The following is a 12,976-nucleotide window of genomic DNA, read 5'->3' on the forward strand; positions in this document are numbered from 1 at the left end:
TATGTTTCTGTCTGTGAATGCTAATACACAGAATAAATGGACACCATTAAAGGCTGTGGTTTAAAGGAATTCTGAGGGAGAATGATTGGTTTTCATTAGCAAGACTTTTACTCTGTGCTTTCTTCTATATTAGAGGATTAATTCTTTCTAGAATGTTTCTTCTAGTGTTTGGTCTTAATTACTCTGTTTGGATGAGAGTTTTGCTTGGTGGTCATCTGCTCTTTGCTGGATGTCATGGGTTCCTGAGTAACAGTGCACTACCAGGCATACTGTTCTTGGTTTTAGGGGCAGATCACTAGCTATTTCAGCTAAACGTTTATTCAAGGACAAAATAAACTGAGGCAGAAATAACCACAAGTTCACTGACACAGAACCTGGAGTTACAAAAACACGTTATTTATTTTAGCTTCTTTTATTACATTGACAGTGGAGATTGGAAGTGTTGTAGTATGTAACATCACATTTTTGTCTCCAGTATAAAATCAATCAAATTCAAACTTTTCATAATTTCTTTAACAATAATGTATGACAGCAGCCATCTCAGTTAACTTGAAGCTGAAATATGTTTACACAGAGGTCAGCATGTGGATTAAGCCTCATCATATTTAAGTGACCCTTCCAAGGAAACGTTTGCACAGAAAATCACTTGGAGCTTTGGAGTGAATTATTCTGAATGGAGAATTGCTGGATGAAGTTTTGGTCTTCCATCCAACCTCACTTGGTGGTGGACATCTCTTTCTGACCTTGTTAGAGGGATCAACTTCATAGCATAACTGACATTATAGACATATGGCACTATCAACACCCTGGTGAACAATATCTGCACAGAACACAGAGGAGCTGCTGTGAGCCGCGTCCAATTATTCCCACGCGGTTTCAGCTGGCCCCTGGCCCAATGCCCACTTATCAGTTAAAACTGAGTTGCCAACAGAAGTGACATCTGTGAAGTTTGCTGCCATTGTGTAAACACTGCATGTCAAGGCCCATTAAACATGGGCTTAAGGAAAGGAACAAGATTTTTGCCTGTCGTGACCTAAAGCGAGCAGGCTATGTGCACGGCAAGCCGCTTGTTGGGAGTGAAGAAGGTCGATGACTGAACAGCCACAGTTTTACATGGTGAGGGAGCTCAAATGTGTGAAGGGAATGAAGTACAAAGATGAGGGGTTGCCAGAGAATTAGCGCAGTTGGAATGTGATTGTCGTAGAGAGCCATAATCCTATTCACCATCAATTCAACAATCGCTCTTTCTCCTCTCCCTCAGTGTTTGTGTCCTCCTGCTTGTTCTGTGGCAAATGGTGGATTTAGCATTTATTTTAAATTCATTTCTGTGATTGCAACGAGACAGTGTTCATGGCCCCATGAACAAAATGTTGATCGTACTTAAGAGATTTCATGTGGAGCTTTGTTTTTGCCCTAAATCCCTCTTGTGAGAGGATGAATAATGCGTGGGGTACTATGTTTATTTGTACACGTTTGCCATAGAGCAAGAGAATGGAATTGTCTGCTGGAAAAAGGAAATCATTTCAAAGCGATTCCCTCACAAATAACGGCCACTTGGTTCTTATTTTTTGGCTAACATTTATTGCGCTGCAGGGCATAGGTGTGAACTGCCTTTTGCCTTGTCAGTTTATGAAAGACAAATGAAAGCTGATTGCATTTGGCTGTCTGTGCTCACAGATGCAGATTTACTTCTATAATTCAGACGACTTTGACAGTCTCACTATGGCGATAAAGGAGAGGAGAATCATCGCTGCCATGGCAGTTTTCTTTCAGGTGAGGAGCCTCCTCTGCACTTGCTGATACATACAAAGGAGCATTAAGCACAGCCACTGCGAGAAGCCTAAGTGAGTATTTGATTGGCTCACATGTCTGATATGTTCCAATCACTGAGCATCTCACTAAAACTGCACTAAAACAAACCTTTCACTTAAAAAAGTGGTTAGAAACATTTGATCCAAAGGGACTATCACCCCACAAGAGTCTGCTTCTTTAGCAAGAAAATGGAAGAGAGAAAGCAGAGGAACCTAAAATTTTCAGTCCGTTTGATTTAGTTTGGTCAGTGTAGCTCAAAGGTGTGGCCATTATGGGGGTAACAGCATCAGGCAAAACAACAGCAGAGAAAACTGCCTTATGTTGGTGGACAGAATATTAAAAGAAAGGCAAAAGAAGACGGGAACACTGGTCCGCACTTTGCTTCAACTCTCACCTGTGTCCCATGGAGCACCGTGTGGTCTGATCATTCCTGGTTTTATTTCTTGCAAGTGCATTAACATGCTCATTTCAGTGAATAGTACAGATCGGGATGTTTTTCACAGGTCTCTGAAAAGGTTTTGAGCGTGATTGCAGAAACAGCCACTTGGGGAGTATTTGCTGTATTACGGGTAGGGCGGTGCCTTTGTCCTGTACCATTCAGTGTGGCTTTATAACCCCCGCAACTGCTGTAGAGGCAGGGCAGGAGCAGAAGGCAGCCCTGCTGGCACAGCTCGGATTTAAGTGGTTTATTTAAAGGCACAGCGACCAGAGCAAGACGTGAGCCTGGAGCCAATCCTGTATTATCGCCTTTGTCATTCTGCTGCTTTTGCCCCTACACATAAAACATTAGTTGCCTCTTCTTTTTTCTCGGCACATGCACATTTCACACACTGTCCCTCGGGCGACAGGTCTATTCCTCAGGCAGAAAGTGGAGCACAGGTGTGTTCTATGTAGGTCTGTAGTCGGGTAGTGAGAGGCTGTTTGTGTGTGGGGATCTAACCACTCACAGCCAGCTCTGACAGTGTTATGGCTTAGTGCTATTAGCAACCAGATGAATGGTGTCGTTTAAAGCAGGATGTGTCCATGCCTCTGGGTTTTATACAGATAATCCATGTGCAGCTCCCTTGCTAGAGGTTCCCAAGGGTTCTGCCTTGGTGTCCCACCAAGCGAAGGCTTTCCACTCTAGAGATTAAGAATGAATACATGCCACCTAATGACCTGAATAATAGTCTTCCCCTGCACAAATAAGAAGTCCTTACATCAGCACATCAGAACTTTCTTCCATTTAAGCATTTTTTCATCCGCTTGTGACTAATTCATGGTACCAATGAGGTGTGTACACAAGATATGCTTATATAGACCATATAAGGATATATATATATATATATATGAGCAGACAGAATCACTGAACTTTTCACACTGAATTTTGCAGATAGGGAGGAAGGACAATGTGGCAGCAGATCCCATAATCACAGGACTCAAACGGGTTGTCCATCATGGTGAGTTCCAAATTAAAATGGTTGTCTCCTTTACCATGAAACACAAAGTGGCAGTGTGATGACATTGTGAGCCTGAGCTTAATAACTGTTGGTATTTACATTAGCTTGGGTGGTATCTTTGTTGTGTGTCTGGCATTTTCCAGAGAAGGAGACAACCCTTGGGCCTTTCATCCTGAGGGACCTGTTGCCATCGTCTTTGGGGAGCTACTACCGCTACACCGGCTCCCTGACAACACCGCCATGCAGTAAAGTAGTGGAATGGATCATCTTCAGTCAACCTGTTTATCTGTCCTACCACCAGGTAAACATATGCACCCACATTCTCTCTCACTTACTCATTCACACAAACACACACACATACCCATATACAATCATTTTGACACTATCTTTACAAATAAGGTTATTTAGTTATTTTAGTTTTATTTATTTGCTCAAGATGCTTTAGTTCAGCTGGGAGAGAAACCACAGAGCAAAATAGTGTGAGGTTTCAGCACTTCCACATCCACATTTATAGACCTAGCAATTTTGCTCCCTATGGCCTCCGTGAGGATCTTCTATAAATCACTAAATTATCCCACTGCCTTTAAGTCAGATTAGGTTTTTGTAAAGATGGCCACAGGTAGGAGAAAGCTGCAGTGTGGAACATAAACAATCATTGTTCAGGAGAAATGGGACTGGGGAGACCGTGAGATGAATGTCACACACACAATCATGTTTAAACATTACCCCCAGCTTGTGTGCTCTCCACTCGGAACCGACTGCTGCCTGCTCCCTTCCTGGAGATTCATAACCCTTTTTCACGCACACACACACACCCAGGTGGGATTCATCTGTGCCTGCTGTTTGGCATATAAATGTGCCTGGCCAGTGCCAGGATGTGCACAAGAGGGTTTTAAACCAAGCTGAAAGTCCCATTCTGCCACTGAGTCCTAACTCCGCAGTTCTATTACTCTGTGAAGCTTCCTATTTACTGCAAACAACACTTTCTTATTTACTGCACGAAGCACCTAAATAGATTTACACATCCATCTACACAAAGCTGCCTGTGTGAAGAAGCATAAATTCTAAGATGAGGTATGGTGCAACACAATTTTACATTTTAATTCACCAAGCATTGAGCCCTTGTGGGCAACAGTACTGATAGATTACTGATAACACTATTCAAAACTCAGTACAACTGTCCATGATTATTATAGTAGAAGAATCTAATTTATCAAAGCTGGTATTAGCTTTATGAATCATACAGCTGTAAAAACTCTTCATAAACCATCATATAACTGAATGCACATACAATTAATGATCTATACAAAGAACTTCCTCCTCCCTGATTGGCATTTGTCAAATGCCTTAACCAGTCACAAGCCCTGTTTATTTTTGGCTGTACCCAGGTTTTAGTGAGTCATGTCCTAAAAGTCTGTGTGAATGCACATGCAGCTTCCGCTTCCAGCAGGGATTATCAGAGCTGCTGTATTAAAACACCTCACTCAGTCCATACACTCTGGTCTTACAGAGCACCCTGTCTCTTCCGCCCTCCTGGACGTGTCGTTCACGTTAAGCATCATTTTACACAACATGTCTGACAGAGTAAAACGGTCTCACAAAGGCAACCTGAGAAAGTGGTAACATTTTTCAAGACATGTGTAATCACTTAATAGCTAGCACAGTGACAGACAATGACAGACATGTCATAACATAGTGTACCGGTTTCATGATGAGGCCAAGGCCTTCAGTGAAAATTGGCAGTGTGAGTGGATGATTGTATGTGTGCAGTGTCACTGACAACTTAAGTATGATTCTGTTCATTTCTCAGAGGGTTCAAGTTTGGTTTATTTGTCACATACATAGTCATACACAGTACAACACGCGTATGCGTGTACAGTACAACACGGGTATTCAGAAGGGTATTCTAATTTGATGACCAATGGTTAGTATACTTTAAATTAGTCTTTTGGTCAATTGACCATTTCCCTCCATGTTTGCTGCAGTTGGAGGCATTCTACTCTATCTTCACCACTGAGCAGCAGGACCATGTAAAGTCAGTGGAGTACCTCAGGAACAATCATCGGCCCACTCAAGACTTGGATGGCAGGCTTCTCTTCAGATCAGCAGTGAAGGACGCCTGGCTTTCAGACCCGATGACGGATGGACAGGCTAGCTCCACAGACACTGAGACCTCCAGAAGTAAGTGAGGGAAAAATTTTGTTTGTCAAGGCAAATATTATAATTTTGGTTTTTAAAAGTCTGGTTAATTTTATTATATGAAGCGTTCTTCATTGAATGTTTTAAGCTATCGTACTAGAAAATCTGTAGATAATAAGGCAACAGTGACAAACTATTATAATACCAAGTATTATAATACCAATCTTGGTATAATACCAAGCTATTGAACAAATTGAAGTGACTTCTTGTTTGTAGTTTCACTTGTTCAGCACATTAAGTGGAAGGACTTGGTGTTTCTGGGATACTAAGTGCCCCTGGGAATGAACTGAATTAATATTATATGTTAGTGGAAAGTACCATGAAGTGACTGCCTATGTCAGTGTGCTTGTCCGGGCCAATCAGAGCTCATGGGCAGGAGTGTGCATGTTCTCTCCATAAATGATGACTTGTTTCCATCCCTGGCAGAGGGAATTGATTGCTCTTGGCAGTGATGAAGTAGGGAGCAATGTAACATAGCTGAGAAGCGGAGTAATAATCATTATTACTCATTCTAAAAATAAACCCATGCTAATGAATACTCTGAAGTAAAAAATGTAAAAATCCAATTGAGGCAAGTAAGTGGAATGGGTTGTGAAAACCCTGCAAAGAGAGCAATTTCTGGCCGGTCTGTCTCTCTGTCTTAGTCATGAATTTCTGGCTGTTACATTTTCCTCGTGTCTTTTCAGTCTTTCACACTCTTCTTACTGTAAGCTAAGCGGTTTGTCTCAGAGCGTGACTGCCTCTTCCTAGCGACTTGCCATCCCAACTTGTTTACTCAAAAAAAGGTAAAGCTCCACACGAGAAGCAACTGCACAGAGGTTGCGTTTGGGGTTATTACTGGGGACACTCCTGGCAGCAGTGATTAGCATTCTGATGATTGAACTGATGAAGATAATGGTCTCTTGCTGTGTCACTCAGACTGACAAAGCTATTGAGGCTGACTTTCACTGTTGATGCCCTTTCCATAATCACCCTGTGTTCTCCATTCACTCTTTCTTCTCGTCTCTCTGTCTGCTTCCCCCCTTCCATCCAGCCTTGTTTATCACCGACTTGTTGAAAGGTTGCTGGTGCTGATACGCCCATTAACGGGCTCTTACCATAATGACCTTATCAAGGATCACGTATGTGGTCCACCCTGCCTAATGAAAGCACTGCATGCAGAAAACATCTTTAGAAATGAGATTGTGTGATAAGGGACATCAATAGCAAAATTATTTCTATCATCAAGGGTACCGCAACTATTATCATAGCTAATATTTTTACCCTTGCTCTTTTGATAACAGTAGTGTTGTATACAATCTTTGTGAAAAGACTGATTAGTGTGCCCCAGATTTGTTCCAGAATATGTTCCAGATTTTTTATTTTTTTATTAATCCTGGAGTTGCTGCCATTATTGATGGTTTTGATGATTGAAAGGCAAAACAACTTCATCTCTAGCATGCAGTGGGAAAGAGGGCGCTGTTTCCTTTGAAAAGAACTGATGCACTGTCATCCCAGGTGACTAAAGCCCTTTTGGCAGTAGATATCACATTAGCTCAATGGACAATGCTGCAGGATTCAGACAGACACCTCAGTTAAGTCTGTACCACCATCTAGAGGCCATGCACCACTACAACCCTCGCATGCAAGCGCGCGCACACACACACATACACACACACATATATATATATATATATATATATCGAGGCTGTTTAAAAGCCTAGAGGCAGATGCAGACTGAGATGAACTCATGTATTATTTGCCTTTTTTGAAGCAGTTTCTGGTGGGAACACTTTGGTGAGTCATACGGCAATAAAAGATTTAGGTTCACTTCCAGCCTGTAGGCCGTGAACGCACAGGAACCTGAGCAGCTGAGGTGTGGGCAGCGCTCCCACTGTAATTCACCTCATTTATCTCCAATCACACCATCCATAATCAAATGAAGGGAACTCTGCCTTGCTCTCCGAAGCTGAGAGCAGAGGACCTGAGTTCCTTGTTTTTCTCTCAATTACATCTCTCTCTCTCTCTCTCTCTCTCTCTCTCTCTCTCTCTCTCTCTCTCACACACACACAGAGTAAAAGGCTTTGCTGTGTTTGTTGAATCCTTTTACTCCTAAGGTTTTGTGGTCAGCCTTATTGGAAAAGAAAAAAACGAAGTGCCAGTTGTTGAATTTTGTCATAAGACAACCCATATTTTATTTTACTAGAAAAAATAAGATGTACAGATATACAGGTCATGATAGTGCATATTTTTGTACACATATGTGTAGTGTTTTTAAGAGCCTGGTGAGAGCAATGATGTTCATAGATTTTATTGTTCAGAGCAGGATCTGTCCAGGCTCAAAAACATGTAGGATTACAGAGGAGTTCTCTTAACTGTGTACCTTGTTTTAATGTATATGATGAAATAATATAGGATTTCATATTTTGATAGGATTATCAAAAATGTCTCTCAGTTCTTTTTCTCTCCCTATCTTTCTTTATGTCTCAAGTCTGCAGCAGCATCCCTGACAACATGAAAGTTCATCCTCTGAACCAGACTGCCCTGGTGCTGACCTGGAACCGGCCGTCGATCGTCTACCACCCACCCATCTTGGGCTTCCTCGTGTCCTACAGTTGGGTGAAGGAAGAAGTGGCTTTTGAGAAAACCTTCACACAGACCAGTGAGCAGCATACAGTGAGTATTCCATCTCATTAACTGTACAGCTCAACAAACAGAAACGTAACAGCAGACCCTAGTAGCTGAAGTTTTAACCATAGCAAACAAACTTATTTCATCTATCATGTGATAAAGGCACTGCTGACTCAATCAGACCCTTGTTATTTTAACCCTGACTATTTTTCTTGGAGAGCCTACCTCCATCAGTAGTGTCAGGTTAAATAATAGCCCAGTTATAATCATTTCACTAAACTCCCAAGAAGATATTGAAAAAAAACAAATTGAAAAGTAGGGCCCCCTGAGACCAGAGTTTGGACTGCTACCTTTCTTATAAGCCCTGATGCGCTTTATAGGACTGATGGATTTGGACAGCATGCAGTCTGTCTTCCTAGGAGTCTGATGAATGAGATCTCCCCCACCCACCCCCACCACTCACCTTGCCAGAATTGTCTTCAGCTTGCAGTATCCATGACAACCCGGAAGGGCCCAGCACGCTAAGGAAACTTCTCTGATGAAACCTGCCAATCTTTTTCTGGCTTGGCCAAATTAGATTTGGATTCAATTGTAGAAATCCACCCACTATGGGCAAATCCCAATTACTTCTCTTCACTGCAAAACACATTCTGCCTCCCTAATCGTTTCTGCACCACATTTACATTTTTATTTCAATTTTGAACGTAAGCGTAGGTTGCATAAGGGAGTCAAGACCGATTTTTGTCATATAAAGCTGTCATATGAAGCTCTCCCATTTCGGGAGTCTGGAATATAATTGAATGACCAGGAAACTTCAAGAAATAAATGTAATGTAAAATGTAATTTTGGCCTGCATAATGTTGACATAAATCTGGATTTGGATTTAGATTTTTTGTCCTGGAAAATTAAATCTTGTCAAATTTCCATATTGTCAGTCCATGCCATATTATCAGTGAGTAATAAGAAAGAAGGAGAGGGAAGTGTTGGAGATACTTCGAATACCCAAAATCTGTCTCCATCTGAATAGACCCAAAGACTTTTAGTTTTCTGAAATTGAATCACTCAGTCTGATGCACCAGTATTATCGCAAGCATGATTGCTACCTAACTAACGTGCCTGTGTATCTGTGTCTCCTTCAGAGGGCAGTGATCACACGAATGTCCCCAGATGTTCTGTATCTGTTCCGAGTGCAGGCCTTGTGTCAGAGAGACCAGCGTAGTGACTTCAGTCAAACACTTTTATTTAGAGGTGAGTCTAATAATCCTGTAGAGTATCTTGTATCCTAATGTACCCTTCACTAATGCTTCAGTTAACCTGATTAACTTATTGTGCTGTGTGGCCCTTGGTATTTTTCCAGCAAATACCACAAGGATATTTGAAGGTACAAGAATTGTAAAACCCGGAATGGTGGGTATTGGTGGTGGTACATCCATTTGAGCACAGTTTCTAGAATGAGTGCACTGTAGAGTATTCTCTCCTCATTTCCTGTCTTGCCATTTTCCAGCCTACGGTGTCTCCACCTTCCTCTGCAGACATGGCCCCCATCAGTTCTGGATCCTCTACATGGGCCTCTTCTGGCCTCCCCTTCTCTTTCGTCTCCATGGCAACGGGCATGGGACCTCCGTCCAGTGGCGGGCAGGCTACGGTAGCATCTGTGGTTACCAGCACACTATTGGCGGGCCTGGGCTTCAGCGGCAGTGTAATCTCCTCTCTCCCTGGGTCCTTCTGGCCCACCCAGTCTCCAGGCTTAAGCCCTACCCCAAATCGACAGCCAGCTTCTCCCACTTCCGAGACCACTTTCTCTGAAACCAAGGCCACTCCCTCTGAGGAGGGGGCGGAAATTAAAGAGCCAGAGGATGAAGACAGTGATCAAGAAGGAGAGGAAGAGGAAGATAAAGAGGAAGAGGGGAAAGAAGAAAGAAAAAAGAAAGAAAAGACTGTGATAGTAAAGGACAAAAAGCAAGGGCAGAGCACTCTTCAGAATCCTTCTGCTCCTGTGCCAACATCGACATCGAAAGAAAAAGAAAAAGAGGGTGGGGCTGTGAATACAGAGGCCTCCACAGTGCCATCTAGAGGCATGGAGGAGCAGCTCTCCATGGTCACTCAGAGACCGGCAGGGTGGAATGTGACACAAATGTCATGGCTGCCAGACAGTGACAAGACAAACATGGAGCTTGTCACGAGTTCCACAAAGCTGACCAATGAAGACAGGGATCCTTGGCCTTTCTACATTCATACTGGTAGGTGAGCCACAAAGAACCTGCACTGAGAGTCAAACTGAGTTACAAACTCAAATTATTGCACTTTTGTTTACAGTTTTGATGTGGACAAATAAAAAGTTTTTATTTTTTCTGCCTTTAAAAACTTGGCAAGAACCTTTTTTTTTTAAATCTGAAGGTGCTGATAAAGGTCAAATATCATAAAGGTGAATTACCTGGAGATGATCCTGTAAGAACTTTTTCTCTAAGAATAGAGAAATTTTTAGCCTTTGATATATTTGTGCAAGTCTCCTCTCTTTTATGTGCTTGCCAATGACTCAGAGCAAAACAGCATATCTACTGTTCACCGGGATCCAGGCTTCTCAGCGAGCAGGATGGAATGGATCATCCCTCTGATGGTAGTGTCAGCTCTCACTCTCCTCTGCCTCGTCATGCTGCTGGCTGTCCTGGTTTACTGGAGGTAAGGTCTTCACCATCACAGTCTGGTGAAGGTTTGGAAGGTGTCCCTGGCTCTCCTGGAGAGACACTTTCAGTAATATGGTTTGGAAAACATTCCTACACAAACTCATCCAGTTTAGTCTATAAGGTCTTATCAAGCATTTAAACGTACGGTCCACTTTGTCATCTTGATTGTGAGCATAAAGATCAGAATCAACATCGTGATCAAAATGCCATGCTTTCTTCTTTGGCCTGAAATATTAACTTATCTTCCTTATCTAATTTCTGGAACTACACTGGCCCTATAATACCACCTCCATGATTTCTAAAAGGGAGCCCAAAGCCTATCAGCTTTAGTTCTCCAAGAACCTATAGCCTGCTGTGCCATCATCAGGCCAGTGGTTCTCATGCCCTCTCCTGTGCCCTTGGTGGGGGAAACCCAGCACTGAGAACCCCCAGGCTCTGGGAGTGGCATCCCAGCTGTGCTTCTGTCTGTGAGGCTTATGGGCCAGCTGTGACAACTGGAGCATGCCAGAAAAATGCAAAAAAAATGCAGAATAATGGGGCCAGAGGCAGAAGAGGAATGAAAAATATTAAAGCTGCAATATCCAAGGGATTTATCTTTATTTGGGTGGTTTGGTTGCTATAGTTACTTCAAAAAACTTGAATGGGGTTAATCCCGGATCATCATCCCCTTACAGAAGCCTGAATGTAACCAGCATTAGTAAAGGGGCCAAAATGGCTATACATCACTTGCTAGGGACAACATGGGTCAAATAGCTATAAGTGTTCTGCACAAAATGTATAAAAGTGAAATAATGTTAAACCTATTCAAGTCTCTTTTAATGATGTTAATCTGGCAAAAACCTATCCCAGTGAACAATACAACAACATGAAACAAATGGTCCTAATTTCATCTTTATTTGTCTGCACGTATTGCAGTAATCTGATCTCCATAATAGGCAATCTGGCTTTAGCGGAAGGAAGTGAGTTAATGATAAAGTGAATGAAATGGTGATTGAGTTGAATGGGCTTGTCAGTGATTTAATGAACAATTATCTGATGAGTGAGCGGAAGAGAAGCAGATGGAGACTTGACAGCTCCCTCAAGAGAGTGTAATGCGTTTGGTTTGTCATTAAAATATCATGAGTGTATTGTACTGTATAAAGTGCTTTTGTGTGTTATCAGTAGGCACACGGTGTCCAGAAAAGCCCCCATTCAGCAGCGGTATTGTCTTGTTCCTGGCTGTTTATCTTTTATTAATGTGAAATCTGAAATCTCTTGTGCTGCCTAGTTTAGGTGAAATGTTTGTAGTGCTTTTCAGATAAGGCAAAGTTTTAAAAAGGTAAGCACTATGTTTTGTTTAACAAAACTTCTGCACTCTCATGGTTGCCTGTTTCCAACAGAGAAAATGGGCTCACAATAACAGAATGTAAGCAGTTATTGGCTGAAATTAAGTTCTGATGTTGCCAAGGTGATAGGCTAATGAGGTTTTTATGTAGGCTACGATCCATCTGGATGGCTCAGAGGCTTTTCTGAATCTGCTTAAACTCACAGATGCCCAAAACAGAGTGGAGAAACACAGCATTTGCCTGTGTGTTAGATTCCTTCTCTCATTAAGACAGTTGGTTTTGAGGGGGAAAAAAAATTTAAATCCTCCCCCAACCTTGGCTGTACTATTTTTACCAGATGTAGGCTTTGTCCTAAAGCTCTCCAACTACATCTAGGGGTCACCAGCATCTCTGAGAGTTACAGCACAACTAAGCTCACATAGACAAAGCAATACAGGCTTCAAAGGGAGGGTCATTAGGATAGATACGGTGTAGGGGGTGATCCCCAGGGTCCTCCCCTTTCTCTCTCCCCTCCTTCCCTCCTTCCTCCCCTACCTCTTTTTTCTTTTCTCACAGACATCTCTTGTTCTCTTTTCATCTTTTCATCTCTCAAGGATGAATAGCATCTGCTCTTTGCTCTGCATTAAGTACAGGTAGGGTGCTCTTATGCAAGCCTTTCTGCAGCGTTTGCATGTTATTGAAAATGTGTGGGACTTGTCTGTTATGTGGACATCATAAGAGAACTGGAAGGGAGAGGACTGCTAGCTATATGTGTGTGTGATTTTAAAATGGCTAAGCAACATTTTAAGTGGTTTAGTAAGCAAAAGAGTTTGCTCCTTTGAAGCACTTCTACACTTTTGATGCGTAGAAATGCACATCTTGCTTCTGAGCAAGCGGAGGTTTTGTCAGTCTCAAAGTGTTTTCTGTG

At 42.3% G+C, this 12,976-nt stretch overlaps 1 protein-coding gene across 3 annotated transcripts in view; it reads left to right on the top strand.

The window, feature by feature from the left end:
- The window catches only part of ca16b (carbonic anhydrase XVI b), a 53,903-nt gene that overhangs the window by 30,515 nt on the left and 10,412 nt on the right, over nucleotides 1-12,976 (top strand). The window contains exons 5-14 of one of the 3 annotated variants that reach the window (XM_027010953.2): nucleotides 1,678-1,773; nucleotides 3,185-3,251; nucleotides 3,395-3,552; nucleotides 5,237-5,432; nucleotides 7,921-8,105; nucleotides 9,200-9,308; nucleotides 9,418-9,467; nucleotides 9,565-10,300; nucleotides 10,601-10,739; nucleotides 12,663-12,701. In XM_027010953.2, coding sequence (XP_026866754.2) covers nucleotides 1,678-1,773; nucleotides 3,185-3,251; nucleotides 3,395-3,552; nucleotides 5,237-5,432; nucleotides 7,921-8,105; nucleotides 9,200-9,308; nucleotides 9,418-9,467; nucleotides 9,565-10,300; nucleotides 10,601-10,739; nucleotides 12,663-12,701 — 1,775 coding nt within the window. The remainder of the gene's footprint in view (nucleotides 1-1,677; nucleotides 1,774-3,184; nucleotides 3,252-3,394; nucleotides 3,553-5,236; nucleotides 5,433-7,920; nucleotides 8,106-9,199; nucleotides 9,309-9,417; nucleotides 9,468-9,564; nucleotides 10,301-10,600; nucleotides 10,740-12,662; nucleotides 12,702-12,976) is intronic. The other 2 variants (XM_035524582.1, XM_027010950.2) reach the window with 2 other exon arrangements.

The sequence above is a fragment of the Electrophorus electricus genome, chromosome 3, assembly GCF_013358815.1.
Source record: "Electrophorus electricus isolate fEleEle1 chromosome 3, fEleEle1.pri, whole genome shotgun sequence".
In the NCBI taxonomy this organism is placed as follows: domain Eukaryota; kingdom Metazoa; phylum Chordata; class Actinopteri; order Gymnotiformes; family Gymnotidae; genus Electrophorus; species Electrophorus electricus.